This window comes from Squalius cephalus, assembly GCF_949319135.1.
Source record: "Squalius cephalus genome assembly, chromosome: 2".
NCBI classification, from domain to species: Eukaryota; Metazoa; Chordata; class Actinopteri; order Cypriniformes; family Leuciscidae; genus Squalius; species Squalius cephalus.
In genome coordinates this window covers 4,152,344-4,170,341 of record NC_137123.1, presented here as the reverse complement: position 1 = coordinate 4,170,341, position 17,998 = coordinate 4,152,344, and the positions used below count along the sequence as shown (strand labels likewise).

The window sequence follows — 17,998 nt, the reverse complement described above, 5'->3', positions numbered from 1 at the left end:
TATGGGAAATCACCTCTCTGAGTGGTTTCCTGTGCAGTCCGGAGTGAGACAAGGGTGCATCATCTCCCCTATCCTCTTCCTGGTCGCCATAGACTGGATCACAACCAACACCATAGCAGACAGACCCAGAGGCATCCAGTGGACTCTGCTCTCCCAGCTGGAAGATCTTGACTTCGCTGACGATCTTGCTCTCCTATCAACCAACCAGTACAACATGCAGGCTAAAACTGATATTCTGAACAACTTTGCCAGACAAGTTGGGCTCAGTATTAACACCTCCAAAACACAAGTGATGTGTGTCAACTCCATCCCCACAGCACCCATCCTTGTTAATGAAGAACCACTTGAGTTTGTGGAAAATTTCACCTATCTGGGCAGTCTCATCAGTAAGGACAGTGGGGCATCTAAAGATATTAAAGCAAGGCTCGGAAAGGCTCAGGGTGCCTTCTCCCAACTCCGCTCTATATGGAGATCAAAACAATACAGCCTTAAAACGAAGATGATCCTATATAACTGTAATGTAAAGTCTGTTCTGCTGTACGGTTCAGAGAGCTGGCCAGTTATCAAAACTGACATGAGGAGAATGGAAGTGTTCCATAATGGATGCCTCCGACGAATATGCCAGATATTTTGGCCTAATAAGATCTCAAACAATGAATTGTACAAGAAAACGGGAAGCTGGAGTATCACCAAGGAGATTACACGAAGACGCTTGAGATGGCTAGGACACGTGTTAAGGATGGAGCAGGACAGCATCACAAAAGTTGCCCTAAGATGGACACCACCTGGTAAAAGAAAACCAGGGAGACCCAAAACCACCTGGCGCAGAACTGTGACACAAGAGCTGGAACAGATGAACCTGTCATGGGGAGAGGCCCAACATGCTGCCAGGGACCGAATACAATGGAGAGTGCTCATTGAAGCCTTATGTCCCATAGGGGATGAAGAGAAATGATGATGACAAAAATATAGAATTGAATGGGAAAATGACTACCCATGGCTGGAATGCGTGAGGGAATACTGTTGTGTTTATTTTTCTTCAAATGCAGTCTAAGTCGATGAGTTTTGAATGTTATATGTTGTATTTGTTTAAGTTAAAAATAAAACGTATTATAAAGTAAACAAATCCATGGTTCATTGCTGGCAAAATTATCATGATAGCCTTTATATTTCACATCTATGTGGTTCAGTCTTGTATATTGATTAGGCCTATTTTGCTATTCTATAAATATATAGGCCTAATAAGTTGTATAAGTTGTATTATAATATGCTACAATGTATGAAATATATTTATCTAAATGTATCAATTAGTTTCCACAATATTCACCAGAAGTCATCATTTCAGGGGTTATTTTTCTAAATTTTCTTCCGTGGGGGCATGTCCCCCCCCCCCCCCTTCCTAATTTCCATTTCAAAAAGTTGGCAACCCTAACCACAACAACCACACAATTGTAATGACTGAGTGCAGAATACTCCAAAAACAAGAGAAATGCATGACACAGAAAGATGAAACAAAAGTTTAATCCACACAAAGAGTAAGAACACTGCACATATACCAACTTCAACAACAAACCCAGAACTGAGGAAACTGCAGGCTTAAATACACAGAGGGAAGGATCAACAGAACAGGAAATGGGTGAGTAACAAATCAGAAACCATGACAACTATAAATTAGAGCTAAGGCAAATGGCAACATAACGGAACATGACAATGAAACTAAACAGAACATAATGAAATGAAATGAACTAAACATGAATGTGACAATCTTATTCATGGTTTTATTCAAAGCTAATCTATATCGTTTTTTGTCTTCTTTTTTATTAAAGGTTTCTTAATAAATGATTGGTGATTGTTATCAAATTGTAGAAATTACATGTATAATAGAATAGCACAAAAAAAAACAAAAAACATTGAGGCACAGAGCAGACACTGAAGATGAATTGGACAGATATTCTGTTTCATGTTACACTAAAAAATTGCTGTAAAATAGGGCCAAATTTTGACAGTAACATGCTGTTTTCCATTAAAACAGCAATATACCATAGAAAACAATGCATTCTGGGTGATATTTGTCATTTTCGAGACAAATTCGATTCACCTTTTCATTTGACATATGAATTAACTAATGAATTAATATACCAGTCAAATTCGACACTCAGAGGCTGTGTTCCAAATAACACCCTATACCCTCAGAATCACTGAAGGAAAGAGGAACAAGAAAAAAGATTAAATCAACTGAAGATAAAATACATTAAGTATCTGAAGATCTCAGCAGTGAAGGATTAAACAACTCCACAAACAGCATTACCAGTTTCACTTATTACTGAACAAATTGACTTTATACAATTTTATATTAAAACAGTAATATACTGTAGAAAACAATGCATTCTGGGTAACATTTTCGAGAAAATAGCCGACAGGAATGTACTGTGAATTAATAGCGCTCAAAGTTGACACTCAGAGGCTGTGTTCCCAATCACACCCTATACCCTCCTTCACTATTCCCTACATTAGTTCACTAAAATAGTCCACTTGACTGAGTGAATGAAAAGAAGTGAGAGAATTCAGACACTGATGAACACCAGGGCCCGTATTTATCAAGCATCTCAAAGTGCCATTTTAGTCTTAAGTGCTGAGAATTCATTAAATTTACTCCTACTTTCAAACTTAAGTATAAAAGCAAGTTATCAAATTTCTTAAAGCTAAGAATCACTCTTACTCTCACAGTTATTTAAGACAGCTCGAGAGGTCTCTCAAGTGGTTAGGAGTAGCCAGTAGAGGCTTGAGGAGACAGAGACCTGAGTGAATCTAACGGTATCGTTTGGACAGAGCAGGCATCATCTTTGTCAGCGCTGGATAATGTTGGGCTGAACTTGCCTTTTATAACTGTTCGACAAATTCAGCAAGCAGTAGCGCTTCTTTCTCCCGCCAGTTCGGTTTTCTTTTGGCAGTTGGCCAAATTACGACAGTCGGTTTCTGCAAGTGAAATGAGTTAACTTGATTTTGTGCATTTTACAGTAACATACTGTAGATTACAATAAACGATTGTACAATTAACAGTAAATTACTGGCAACAGTGTTGCCAGTGTTTTACCATTAATTTAAAAGTCAATGTTTAACAGTGTGTACTGTTTATATGACAGGGATGTCTAGGAGGTCTGGACATTCTGTTGCAACAACACAGGGGAGTCTGGATAAACCTTAAATCCAGCATAGAGGGGTTCAGTGAATGTGGTGTTGAATGTGTGTAAGTGTGTGAGTGTGTGTTTGTCAAAGACGCTGTAGAAGGACAGAGTGCCGGCCGACACGTCCACATACACTCCTACTCTCTTAGACGATGAAGGGGCAGTTATATCTGTTTGTTTTAAATTGTGACAAGCAGAATAACTTCTGCTAGAGCAATACAGATTCCAGGACTTTTCACTGTATCCAAACCAACAGTCTTCACTCAGCCCTTTCCTCCTGATTCCCTTATAAGCTACTGAAATATCAGCTCCCCTTCCACTCCATTCAGCCTCCCAGTAACAGCGTCCAGTCAGACTCTCTCCACACAGAACCTGCTCAAAGCCATCAAATCTGTCTGGATGATCAGGATACGGCTGCTTGTCTTCCACGCGTGTCACCTTTCTGTTCCCCTCAGACAGCATGAGTTTAACATGTGCTGTGTTTGGATCCAGGGTGAGATCACAGGCATCTGAACACAAGAAGAGAAATTAAAAGAGAGAACTTTTACAACACACATATATCTTGTTACTATATATGTTGGACATACAGTATGTTTTCCCGATATGATGTAATGATTTTGGCCTGATTAGTGTTTTGAGACACTATTCGAAAATCTAAGAAATCATAGAAAATTTATGAAAATTGTATGAAAAATTTATGAACATTTGTCACTAGTGTCATGACTCTAAATAAAGAATAAATAAAGATGTAAAGTCAAGTTGTACAGTAGTGGCCAAAAGTGATGTCCAGCCTAGGAAAATTGACATTTATTCAAGTATTATTAGAAATGTGTTAAAGATTTCGTAAGCATATTGCATAGTTGTGTTTGGAGTCAACTGTTTTATTAATAACTGATTATGTTGTAGTCAATGTATGCTTTCTCCTTACAGCATTTTGTTTTCTGTGCAGTTTTTTTGCATAGTAAAATAAAACCTGTAGCTGTAGTTTGTCTTTTTACACCTAATGATTTTTTCATGTAAATACCTTAACCAAATTTACTGTTTTGTTCTTCCCTCATATTTAGAATATTTTTAAAAAAAATATATATAAAATATATTCCTCATGTTTCTGTGGTTTAATTGAACTTAGACACACAGGACTATCACAATCAATAAAGAGAAATCTATAACGACCTCACCTTTATAATCAGAGATTAGACTATGGTCAAGATCAGCAGATCAGCCACTAAATGTTGATAAGACCGATATCAATACACAACCATCAACACCTGATTATGTTTTTCGTTGGCTTATACTGCCATAACAAATTTGTCTTACAAGGACATGGTTATAAAAGCCAGAATAAAAAATAATGTTAAAAAAATCAAGAGTCAAGAGCCCAACTAAAGTAAACACTGATCACGATCATGGTAACTTCAAATTAAATATTTTCAATAAATCAGTTCTAAACATCTGTTATTTCTCAATAAGTCTGATTATGAGTTATTAAGTCAATCTGGTTAGTAATAAGTGAAGCTGGTAATGCTGTTTGTGGAGTTTTTAATCCTCCTCTGCTGAGATCTTCACAGATTTAATGTCTTCTTTTATCTTCAGTTGATTTCATCTAAGGCTGTGTCTGAAGTCAGTAGTTTACAGTAAAATCTCAGTCAAATTTACTAAACAAAAAAAGTAAAATTATGTGAATTACTTTATGTGATTAATATAAACTTCAGATTAATAAAAGAAAAATAAGAAAAATAGGTTTTTTTTGGAGAATGATCCAGATGACAACATCAGTATAGTTGTAATGTGAGGATCTGTCTGTGTGTTTGTTTAAAAACATACATTTTTGCAGTCCTGTTGAAATCCTGGTCTCTCCTCCATGGTCCAAACTATAGTAACATAAACATACAAAATTATTGTGACACATACTGTATACGTATGTTATATATATATATATATATATATATACTATACTCTGTACATGCACTGTTTACGGAGCCCCTAAACGGACATGGCGGTGGAAAAAATTTGGGATAGGAGAAAAAAATAAATTTTGCGTTCCCTCACAAAACTTGTGAGATTGGACAATCTGTTTTTCCTGTTGTCCCGCTGGCAGTGTTTCAGAGCTCCGTACGTTAACAGTGGAGCATTTCATAGTATTTGAACTTGGACTCGAGTATAAAGAAATACAGTCAGTGCTTAGTTCAAGGAGTTGAACTAAAGTTGGCAATATATTCACAGATTCGAACTTCCCGGATCAATAACTTGAGAGCTAAACATTGTTAAAACACAAATGACACCTACTTCCAATCATAGTAACGTAGACAACGATTTTACTCAAAACGAGCTTTATAATATAAATTAGTCTCTATGAGCAGGCGGCTGAGAGACAAGTCTGAAAAAGTGCAAAACCCAAAACCCTTACACACATTTTAGCCTATATTATTAAATATATTTAATAACTTCACTGTAACACACTGTACTGTCACCAAATTCAGTTCACACATCACTGCTCTCCTGTTGGTTATACTACAACACTTAGTTTGATAAACTTGCATAATTTTTATGATTGTTTATTATGAAACAAAATCAATAACTTCACTGTTATTAGAAAAAATATTCAATAACTTCAATGCCATCAAATTCAGTAAGAAATTATCACGCAAAAGCTATGGTTGTAACTAGTATGTTAGCTGCGTACCAACTTATTTTTTATTGCTATTACTTGCCAAACTAAGTGTTGTAATATAACCAGCAGGAGAGCAGTGATGTGTAAACTGAATTTGGTGAGGTGACAATACAGTGTGTAACATTGAAGTTAATGGGCCCTATTCTGACAATCTGAAACGCAAGTATCAAACGCCAAACGCAAGTAACTTTGTGGGCGGATCTCGGGCACTATTGCTATTATACCGGCGGAATAAATGACTCCTATTGCTATTATACCGGCGGAATAAATGACTCTTGCGCCCGAAATCAGCTAATGATTAAAAGTCGATACAGTTGCTGACCAGTTACAGTCTAGCATCATCAAACATACTTATTATTATGTTTTACATTTAATCTGCATATCCAGTCTGCATATGGGTAGCTGACAAATAACAGAAATAAACTTTTCTCTTCAACGTCTATATTTTATGTGTAAAAATTATGGATTTATTAAGGAATGTGTTTATTTTAAACATTGTATCTGGTCACCATTTGTTCTTTTTTCCAGTTTTACCATTTTTAATCAGCGTTTTTCTGTCACTACTTCATTTAAATGAGTCCTGCAGTGTGCAAATGAGTACAAGTACAAACATTACCTGTAGTTTCTTAAAGGGGTGATAGAATGATTTTATAGGGTATTTCACACTGTTCCTTAATGTATCCAAATAGGGTATGTACACAGCAAAATCCCCAGTGTTAAATTAACACTCCTCAGTGTAGGGCTGGGCGATATATCGCACGATATTGTTATGCGCATCTCGTCAGTAAAGCCGGTTCCTTGATTAGTAGTAAATCGCCATCACCTGCTTTCAGATGGAGCGGTGTTAAATTAACACTCCTGGGGCTGGAAGTGTATATGAGTCCACACGTGTAAAGTGTTAAAATATGAGTGTTAAATTAACACTCAAGAGTGTTAAAGTTAATGAGATAATTAAGTGATTAATTTAGTGATGATTGAGCATTATTGAAGACACCTGATGTTAACAAGCAGAATCACTGAAGGAGAAAATCACAAATTGTAAGCCACCGTAATGGCGATCATTGTTTGCTTTAGTTGGGCTATTGACCCTTATATGTTTACTTTAAATGTTACTGTTGTTTGTCTGCTGTTATTGATTTATAACAGTTAAATGAACAAAGTAAAGTGTGATCTGATAGTGTTGGTTATGTTTTGACATAATCATGCTGTGATCTGAAAAATGAAACTTATTGAGATAGTTTGGTTTAACTTGTTAGCAGCAGCTTTGTGATTCTACAACATATGATTATCAGTATTTTTCTTATAATCCAAAATATTTAATAAACATTGTTCTGATCAAAAGACTTTCGAATAAATTTATTTAGAAACACAGACATCAATAATCAGCCTGTGAATCTCAACAATGGTGACAATAATAAAGCATGTTGCAGTGGCTGCCACCAATCACAACTCATTAATGGCTCCCATCATGCATTGCGGTATGAATAAATTATGATCTGAATTGTCTATGTAATTTACTTTTCCTAATTTAATATTCTGAATCTTGACATCTGCGTGTGCCTAAAAGTACTTCTTTTTTTTTTTTAAAACAACTTTTAAGAAATCCTTTATATTATATCAAAAATTCTGGCATTTATGCAGAATAACAGTTATTCTGTAATCAACAGCATAAATCTACGTCAGAAAGAAGGATCTTAATGAGTTCAGTGATCAAGTTCAAATGATGATTGTCATAATATAACCAACACCATCAGATCACTTTTCTCTTTGTTCAACTGGCGGTTATAACTCAGATACAGCAGCCAAACAAAGTCTAAAGTAAACATATAAGGGTCAAGAGTCCAACTAAAGCAAACACTGATCGCCATCACGTTGGCTTACAATTTGTGATTTTCTCCTTCAGTGATTCTGCTTGTTAACATCAGGTGTCTTCAATAATGTTCAATCATCACTAAATTAATCACTTAATTATCTCATTAACTTCAACACTCTTGAGTGTGGATTCATATACACTCCCAGGAGTGTTAATTTAACACAGGAGTTTTTGCTGTATACAAAGAGCCGTAGTTAACTGACAAGCTGAGCCATATCGCATTAAATATCGCTGGCGATACGTCCACGATATTGATGCGATATGGCTCAGCTTGTCAGTTAACTACGGCTCTTTGTAGTAAATGCCGCTCCATCTGAAAGCAGGTGATGGCGATTTACTACTAATCAAGGAACCGGCTTTACTGACGAGATGCGCATAACAATATCGTGCGATATATCGCCCAGCCCTACCTCAGTGTACATATGTGTCCACACTACAGGGTGTTAAAATTAACAGTGAAGAAGTGTTGAAGTTAATGAGATAATTAAGTGATTAATTAAGTGATGATTGGCCATTAGTGGTGACACCTGATGTTAATAAGCAGAATCATTGACGGAAAGAGAAAAAACAATAACAGAAAAAAGAGAAACACAAGAACTACAACTGACTTCAAGTCATTACACATTGTTGCACTTATTATTACCAGTTTGACTTTATTTCTGTCATACATCGACAAAAGTTCTTGAGATTCAACAGAAGTTTAGACGGTAATGTTTTATGGAATTTTTCTTTTCAAGTTACCATTATGGTGGTCAGTGTTTGCTTTAGTTGGGCTCTTGACCCTTTTCATTTTGCTAATATTAGTTTTTCTCTGACTGTTCCAACATTGTGTTTATAAAGCACATTTGTTACTACAAGAAAAAACATGACCTGCTCACAATATGTTTTGATGATAATGACGTTATCATCATGTAGTGACCTGATTCACTGATGTCATTCAGAGTCTAAATCTTTGACTATATGCTTGATGTCTCGTTTTAGTATTGGTGATTGTAGCTCTGAGATTCTACAGTTTGAGATCCAACAGCAATACGAAAAATTTTGAAAATACTTTGTGCAAAAAAGTTATTGTGTTTAAACACACAGACATCAAGAATCAGCATATGAATCTCAACAATGGTGACAATAAACAAACTAGTGACAAACAGATCAACTCTGAACATCACAAGACAAGCTACTAAAGTCAGAACAAAACAATAGCAAAATAAAAGCAAACAGAAAAAACAATGAAAATTACAGGACAATTCAGCTGCATAATTTATTCATGCTGCAATGCATGATGTGAGCCATTGATGCGTTCTGATTGGTGGCTCCCATCATGCACTGCAACATTAAGCGTTTGTTTGATTGTCACCATTGTTGAGATTCATATGTAGATTCTTGATGTCTGTGTGATTTTAAAACTTACAGATCATTAAAACGTTGCTGGAAGTAACTACTGTAGTGAAAAATTAATAAAACATTTAGATAATCAGTCTATAATGCTGGGTGATATCATTGAATCAGGTCACTAGTAATTTCATATCAAAACATAACCAGGGCTGCATTTCCAAAAGCATCTTAAGCCTAACTTGTTCGCAGACCAACTGCAACAAATGGTCCATACGATCAAATTACGCTTGCGATGCTTTCAGGAAACACAGCCAAAGTCATAGCTTCTCTTGCCACAACAAATGTGCTTTATAAACACAGAGTTGGAGCAGCTAGAGAAAAACTAATGTTAAAAAGTAAAGGGTCAAGAGCCCAACTAAAGCAAACACTGGTCACCATAATGGTGACATGAAATGAAACATTCCATAAAACATTACCATCTAAACGTCTGTTAAATCTAAATAAGACCGTGTGTAGATGTATGACAGAAATAAAGTCAAACTGGTAAAATAATAAGTGCAATAATGGCTCGAAGTCAGTAGTTCTTGTGTTTCTCTTTTTTCTGTTCTTGTTTCTCTTTCCTTCAGTGAGTCTGCTTGTTATCATCAGGTGTCACCACTAATGGCCAATCATCACTTAATTAATCACTTAATTATCTCATTAACTTCAGCACTGCTTCAGTGTTAATTTTAACACTCTGTAGTGTGGACACATATGTACACTGAGGAGTGTTAATTTAACACTGGGGATTTTGCTGTGTAACAATGGTTGCGCTGAAAATGCCCGGTGGCTCTTTTATACGCCCTAATGCAACCCTGAGAAATGGCCCCAGAATGAAACGAGCGTTTTTCTCCCTTTTATGGTATGCTCATGAATATTTAGATGAGCTGCACACTTATTGGTTGGTTTACAACGAGGAATCTCCAAAACAAAGACGCAACATGCCCAATGAAGATTGGCAGCACTCACTGTGTATCTAAACTACTATTGAATAAATATTTCAATTAAACCAAACCATCACACTAACTGTACCTGCTAGATCAGGGGTTCCTAAACTTTTTAGCCCGCGACCCCCATGATAAATGCGCTGCGACCCCCACTTTGGGAACCACTGTGCTAGATAACAATAGCTACAGGGTGTCTACAGATATGAACAAGTTAAATTTAAGTCTTTTTAAGACCTTTTTAATACCACCTTAAATGAAATTTAAGGAGACCAAACCTGCAATGGAAATACACACGTACACATATATATAAATCATCACATATCACAAAATATCATTGCTGTCACAAATGCTATTTATTATTACAATATACAGTGAACTTTTCATATCAGCAGAGCAGACAATATCCAAGGGGCTATTTCCACCTGGCCCCTTCATGCGTTTTCTCATATCGGATAGCTATCGGATTTATCTAAACGATACCATTTTTTGCAAAACAGATTTAAATCCGATCTTCAATTCCCGCACTTTAATGGAGTGCAGATTTAATGGAGTGCACATCACCGAAAACAACAGATATTAGTTGCATTTTATTGATCATCAGCTAAAATTTCAAAATCAAAGACCGCAATAAGAGAGAGCGGCAACAGCCTTGGTAAGATCATTTCATTTCTTTAATTTTAATGATGATGATGATGATTGTGTGAACTTACTTTCACTTTGATTTGCGATAGTTTGCACGTTGGCTTAATGAATACATGCTCAGCTGCTCAGCTGCTCAGCTGCTCATCTGCGGTGGTGCGTGTTACAGTAGTATCGTCATATCTAGCTATAAGTTTATTTTATTTTTTTACATTTTTGGGAGGAGTACAATTTACATATGTGGTTTCAACAACCAGATGCATTTACACTTGTCTAGTTTCGTCTGGAATGTGGCCCAGACCTCCTCCTAAAGTGGTTTGAGCGATCGGATTCAAATCCGTCTCGAATGCATTTCGGAGGGCATTTACACCTGGTCTTTTCACAATCGGATAGCTATCCGATCACAGAAAATGCATGAAGTGGCCAGGTGTAAACAGCCCCCAAGAAATCAAAATTGACAGCAGCCAAAGAGCTAGAGAAATACAGTGCTTTTGAAGGAGAAAATTATTTTTCAAATACCTTGATTCCCATTGAATCCAGTTTAAAAAGTCTTTGACAAACAGTGCAGTTTGCCTCGTATACATTTCCCCAGAGGTGGAGAGTCCAGGGGTCAGAAAGTAAAAGTCCTGCCATATGTTTATTCCACCCATGAACTCACACAGCAAAAACTCCAGTGTTAAATGAACTCTCCTGGGAGTTTATTTGGCTCCAGACTCAAGAGTGTTAAAGTTAATGAGCCAATTAAGTGATTGATTGAGTGATGATTGACCATTATTGAAGACACCTGATGTTAACAAGCAGAATCACTGAAGGAGAAAAATCACAATTTTAGTCACCATTATGGAGATCAGTGTTCGATTTAGTTGGGCAGTTGACCAAATGATTATCTTTAGATTTTGATTGGCTGTTGATCTGAGTTATTACAGCCAGATGAACAAAAAGAAAAGTTGATCAGGTGGTGTTGGTTATATTTTAACATAATCATCATAATCATCAATCACTGATCTCATTTAGAGCCTAATCTCTGACTTAAATGTATATTGGTCATTACAACATCACAGTGATTCTACAGAATAAGATACAGATTTTTCAATATAATTCAAATTATTTCTTAAAAGTTGTTCTGATAAAGAAAAAGAAAATCTTTCTTTAAGGCACACACAGACATCAAGATTCAGTGTATGAATCTCAACAATGGTGACAAAAAGAATATTCAATTAGGAAAACAAGACAATTCAGATCATAATTTATTCATACCGCAATGCATGATGGGAGCCATGGATGAGTTTTGATTGGTGGCACCCAGAATGCACTGCAACATGCTTTATTATTGTCACCATTGTTGAGAATCACAGGCTAATTCTTGGTGTCAGTTTGTCCAAATAATATATTTTTTCAAAGTCTTTTGATCAGAACAACTTTCAAGAAATCTTTCTGATTACATTGAAAATGATTAATATGGCATAATATTAGAATCACAGGCTGCTGTAATCAACAAAGTAAACTTAACTCTCTAAATGAGTTTTGTGATTCAGGTCAAATTATGATTATGTCAAAACATAACCAAACACCACCTGATCAACTTTTCTCTTTGTTCATCTGAGAGTTGTAACCCAGATACAACAGCCAAACTAAATCTAAAGTTATTAGTTTAAGGGTCAAGAGCCCAACTAAAGCAAACACTGATCTCCATAATGGTAACTTAAAAATGAGATTTTCTCCTTCAGTGATTCTGCTTGTTAACATCAGGTGTCTTCAATAATGCTCAATCATCACTCAAACAATCACTTAATTATCTCATTAACTTTAACACTCTTGAGTCTGGAGCCAAATAAACTCACAGGAGAGTTCATTTAACACTGGAGTTTTTGGTGTTTGAGTTCATGGGTGGAATAAATATATGGCAGGATTTTTACTTTCTGACCCCTGGATTCTCCACCTCTGCATTTCCAGGTACCGGCTTTAACCACCACGAGAACTCGTCATTCTCGAGGCATTGTGGCTAAACTGTGTCTGACTGCACGACCACCATTGATATTACTGGGCCAAGAAAGTGGGCTGTGTGTATGCAAATTTAGGGGCGTAACAAAGGTACAGACCAGATCCAAATAAGGAAATGTGTTACGTCACATTTGAGCTGATTTGAGATCCGACCATCTTACAGCTGCAGATTAAAGTTTTGAGATTTTCATATTAAGGGGTGACATAGGATTTTGAAATTCTGTGTATGGCCATTTTACCCACTGAGCTGCTGTTATTCAACTATGCCAAGGTAAACTTGGTTTTGTATTCTATCACCCCTTTAACTACTATGAGACTGCATAATGTGGATAATAAATATAATTAAAAATATAGTTTCAAGCATTAATTATGGGCCAAGAAAACCATTGGCAATGTGCTATGCTGCTATGCCGTTCATACGAACAGAGAGTGGGGTTAAAAAAACAAACAAACAGTAGATTACTTATGTTTGACATACTTGAGTATCTGCAGTAAACAGTTTAGATCCTTCCGTTTCTCAGAGAGCAGCTTGACTCCTAAATCTCCTGGATGATTGTAGCTCAGATCCAGCTCTCTCAGGTGTGATGGGTTTGAGCTCAGAGCTGAAGACACATAACCACAGCCTTCCTCTGTCACCATGCAACCTGACAACCTGCAGATGTACAATGATTAGTGTTAGTATGTTTCTATCATCTTTTCCAAAATACTCATATTAATTAAATACTCATTAATTAAATGGTGTAAACATTAACCAAGACATCAAATAGTGTCGGCCCAGAACCGGCCTACATCTGGTATGTGTGAAATCCATATTTACCAGATGTGGCCCAGATGTGGCCCAGATCTGGTCCGACACTATGTTGCTGTCTGGGAGGGGTGTGCAGCGTGACTAATATCTGTGTCTGAATCTAAAAGCGTGGCTGAATTAACAGAGGTTTAGATGTTTTATTCTTTCGTTTGATGTTACCATAATGGTGATCAGTGGCTGCTTTAGTTGGGTTCTTGACCTTTGACTTTATAAACCTCTTTATTATTCGGCTGCTGTAACTGTGTGTTTTATAAAACACATTTAATATGCCCAAAAAGCCAAATGAAAGTGTGTTATGTTTTGATAATGACATAATTATCATGTAATGCTTGATTCAATGAACTTTTCCAGTGTCCAGTCTCTTACCAATAGTGTGTTATTTTAATACACCTTAATTTTAGCTTACCACTACTGTGACAAAAGATAAAAGATAAAACAGTGCTGAGAAGTCAGTTATGAAGGATTTTTAAACTCTTTCACAAAAATCGTTTGAACTACGGCATCGTTTAGACACTCAGAGGCATCAAGAATCAGCATTTGAATCTCAACAATAGTGACAATCAATAAAAAAGATAAACATCAACCCTGAACATCACAAAATAAGCTACTAAAAGTCAACACAAAAACAACAGCAAATAGTAAGAATTAAAGAAAATGACAATTCAGTGGCATAATTTATTGATGCTGAAATGCATGCTGGGAGTCCTGGATGAGTTCTGTACTATGCTGGTACCCAGCATGCATTGTGGCATGAAAATTTCGATTGTTACCATTGTTGAGATTCATATGCTGATTCTTGATGTCTGTGTGTGTCTGAGCGATGCAGAAGTTCAGAATGTTTTGAGCACAAACTGTTTTAAAATTTTTTTACATTATCTGGTCACAGAAATATCATAACACATTTTATAAATTTAGACATTAAACTATGAGTGAGATCAGTGAAATAGACTATTAGATGATGATTGTGACCATTAATAAATAGCCAACATCCTCTGCTTTTTTGCCATTACAATTGTATTGTAAAGACACAGTTACAGGAGCTAGAGAAAAACTAATGTTAAAAAGTCAAGGGTCAAGAAGCCCAACTAAAGCAAAAATTGATAATGGTAACTTCAAATGAAACAAAAAATCATCAACATCTAAAGCTCTGTTAATTCATAATAAGAATTGTAGATGTCTGACAAAAATAAAGTAAATCTGGTTAGTAATAAGTGAAGCTGGTAATGCTGTTTGTGGAGTTGTTTAATCCTCCTCTGCTGAGAGCTTCAGAGATTTAATATCTTCTTTTATCTTCAGTTGATTTCATCTAAGGCTGTGGCTGAAGTCAGTTGTAGTTCTTGTGTTTCTCTTTCCTTCAGTGATTCAATAATGCTCAATCATCACTCAATTATATTTCTAGTAATGTATTGATGATGATTTAACAATAATATAGTATCTGGATTCACTGATCAAATCCAGTGTTTAATCCCTTATCAAAAGTGATATATTATTAACATACTTAAATTGTACATTACCACCACTGTGAAACTACAGCAAGTGTTCCAACAGCAATCAGTTATAATGAAGGACTATACAGATGGTGCCCAACCAGAATGAGACTTTTACCGCCGCCGTTCCCGCGGCGGCAAAATTGGGATGTGTATTTGCTGCCTTTTACCGCTGAGTGGCGCTGTAATCACAGACTTTGAAAAGTGTCAGTTTATTCTCTTTATGACGTAATCTGCCGCGGCAGTAATCTGAGCTGAGGTCACAGATAAATTCAAGATAAATATTGTGGTTAAACGAATTCAAATTCATTAAATTTAAACAAAGTAGACACACGGTAACATTGTGTGCCCAGTTTTTCTATAATTTAGAAAGGTTATGTCAATAAGTTACTTGTCATTTACTTTGTGTTATTTTAATGTGTTTGTAGATTTATTAACTGAAACATAACAGTGAAATAAATTAAAATAATTTACCGTAAAATTAAAACATTTTCAGGACTTGCAGTTACTAACCGATGTTAGTCGGTTTAAGCATTCTTTGTTATATTCAGAATTAAATAGGCTTACATGTTGTATCAATTGAATTCTTTAATAAATAATCAACCACAATGCCTATTACTGCCGCAGCAAAAATGTAGCAATATGGTGCTACAGTCGAATTTACCAGTCGAATTTCAAAGTCGTTCGCGAAATGACTAGGCTATACCGGGTGCCGCAAGTGACAGGGCAAAACAGCAGCAACTGCGGCATTTTAAAAGGTAAATTTCCTATCTGTTTATTTAAAAAAAAAAAAAAAACATGGCGCAAGATCTTGTAAAAAAACAACAACCGTTTTTCATTATTTGAACAAAAATGAGACTGATTGAATATGTAAAAATCTAAACAAACAAAGCAGAGAATAAAACAAACTTTTAGGGAAAAAATATAGGCCTATTATGCTACAACAGAATTGGTTAACATTAACGAAAGCAAAATATGTAAAAATACATTTCAAACAAACTAAAACAAAACAAATTCGTGGCCGAGTGGTAGGCTATAACTTACGTTTCAATAATTCAGATGACACGGGTTCTAATCCCGAACAAACATGGGCTACTTTTTTATTATTAATGCAGAGAGATTTGATAGTTCTAAAATATTGCTACACCATATTGTTTTTTTCTCCTATAGCCTATATTAAATATTTTATATTTATAAAATAAAATTACCATTAATTTCCATTTTACATTAGGGACAATTTTTATCCAACAGAATGGCTGAATTAACATCTGCATAATAATAATAATAATAATAATAATAATAAATAAACAGCACAAGGTCTTGTAAAAACACTTTTTTTAATAATTTTTTCGACACATAATTTCGAGACAGTAAATTGCTAATGTTAAAAAACATAAGCAAATAAAAAAAGAATATAACAAACTTTTAAAACAGAGAAAATAGTAGACCTAGGCTATTCAGACGATAGCTCTGTGGTCAATGCATTAACAATAGTCTCTCGGAGCTTCAAACGATCTGAGATCGAATCTCAGTGTAGCCGACAGTGTTTGTGTTTTTCCATTCTTGATGCTTAAATATGCATCTGTTTATTAAAGTCAATCATCTTGTTTAATTATCAATTTACAACATAAATTTGCTACATTCCAGTTGAGCCGCTGCAAAGACGACACATCTGATGAGGAAGACTGTCAGCCGATTGCACCAGAAAATTAAGATGATGAAGCTCGTCTTTAATCTGCTAAAAAGAAATTTGTGTGTGAATCATTCACGAGATTGAGATGACTGACAGTGATACCCGGCCATAGCAACGGAAGACATTTTTCAAAACAGATCGAACAAATCAGAAAAATACTTTCAATACAGTATTGCTTTCAATTAAAAAATAAACAATGAAAATGTAAAAGAAAAAGAAAATTAATTAAGTTTGAAAACCCATCGCACATTTCAAGGTATGAATAAAGTGTCGGAACAGTTTATTTATTTAAACAGGGTTGCATCGATAGAGTTTATTCCCTTTGTGATGCAAAATAAGAAACACAATCTTATTCTTGCAACATTTTAAATTTCTATTGTCAAAGAAATTGCAGCTAAATTAAAAAATTAAAACGGTACAAAACGAAAAAAGTTCAAAGCAACATAAATTAAGAACAGGCGTTTTTCTTTGTCTCTCTCGCTCTGGATATTTTTTTAGTAAGTTTGGTCTCCCTCACTGCGCGCGGCGGGTCTCTCTCGAAATTAAGCATTTCAGCGTAAAAAAACACCATACAGCTGATAATACTGTATATGTCGCTGTGTGTCATCCACACAAATCACGAAAGAAAAAACTGTAACAAATAGCTTTTGTTCCTTCAAAGATAGCCTACAACATGCCTTGCTGAATTCACCTCAATGAAGGTGGGTCGCGAATTAAAGAGCTCTGTATCTGCTAAATTGAAATTGTGTGTGGAAAACCTTTAAATACAATCAATAAAACTACAATATATAATTTAATAAGATATAGGGCCTACTGTACATAGGCTATGGACTTTTGGAGATTTTGAGATTAATCCTTAAAATAATTTTGCCTTTGCCTGCTCATCAGGCTGGCTCCGACACTCTCCATATGAAAGACGGAACATTAACACCTCTGTCCTGCACCCCCACGATAAAGCAACTATTGCCTTCTCCAAACCCCCCACAGGCTAGCTGAGTTTGCAAAACAAAACAAAGAGTTTGCCACTCGTCGTGGTTTGCCAAAACACTTCATTATAAACTTCAATATTTCATTCAAAACAATCTCAAAACGCTTTGTGACATTTTGAAAAGCCGTGGATGCATTACTGCCACTGGAACCATGAACGCAAATACTGGTTCTGATTTTATTGTTTGTCGTTTAAAAGTCATATATATATATATATATATATATATATATTAACAGAACTGCTTTTGAAATTACGATTGGAATCATTATAGGTTACAGAAGTAAAGTCATTGTATAATAGGCTATTTGTTGCTTATTGTAAAATGGAAATGCATG

The 17,998-nt window shown here is 35.6% G+C and overlaps 1 protein-coding gene across 7 annotated transcripts in view; it reads right to left on the bottom strand.

Moving 5' to 3' along the window:
* Positions 1-1,496: 1,496 nt before the first annotated feature.
* The window catches only part of LOC307154453 (protein NLRC3-like), a 43,634-nt gene continuing 27,132 nt past the window's right edge, over positions 1,497-17,998 (bottom strand). For 6 of the 7 annotated variants that reach the window (XM_079864406.1, XM_079864405.1, XM_079864407.1 and 3 more), the window contains 3 exons: positions 13,166-13,339; positions 5,010-5,056; positions 1,497-3,694 (listed from right to left, as the gene is read on the bottom strand). In XM_079864406.1, the coding sequence (XP_079720532.1) occupies positions 3,150-3,694; positions 5,010-5,056; positions 13,166-13,339 (766 nt within the window). In that variant the 3' untranslated portion in view covers positions 1,497-3,149. The remainder of the gene's footprint in view (positions 3,695-5,009; positions 5,057-13,165; positions 13,340-17,998) is intronic. The other variant, XM_079864411.1, reaches the window with a different exon arrangement.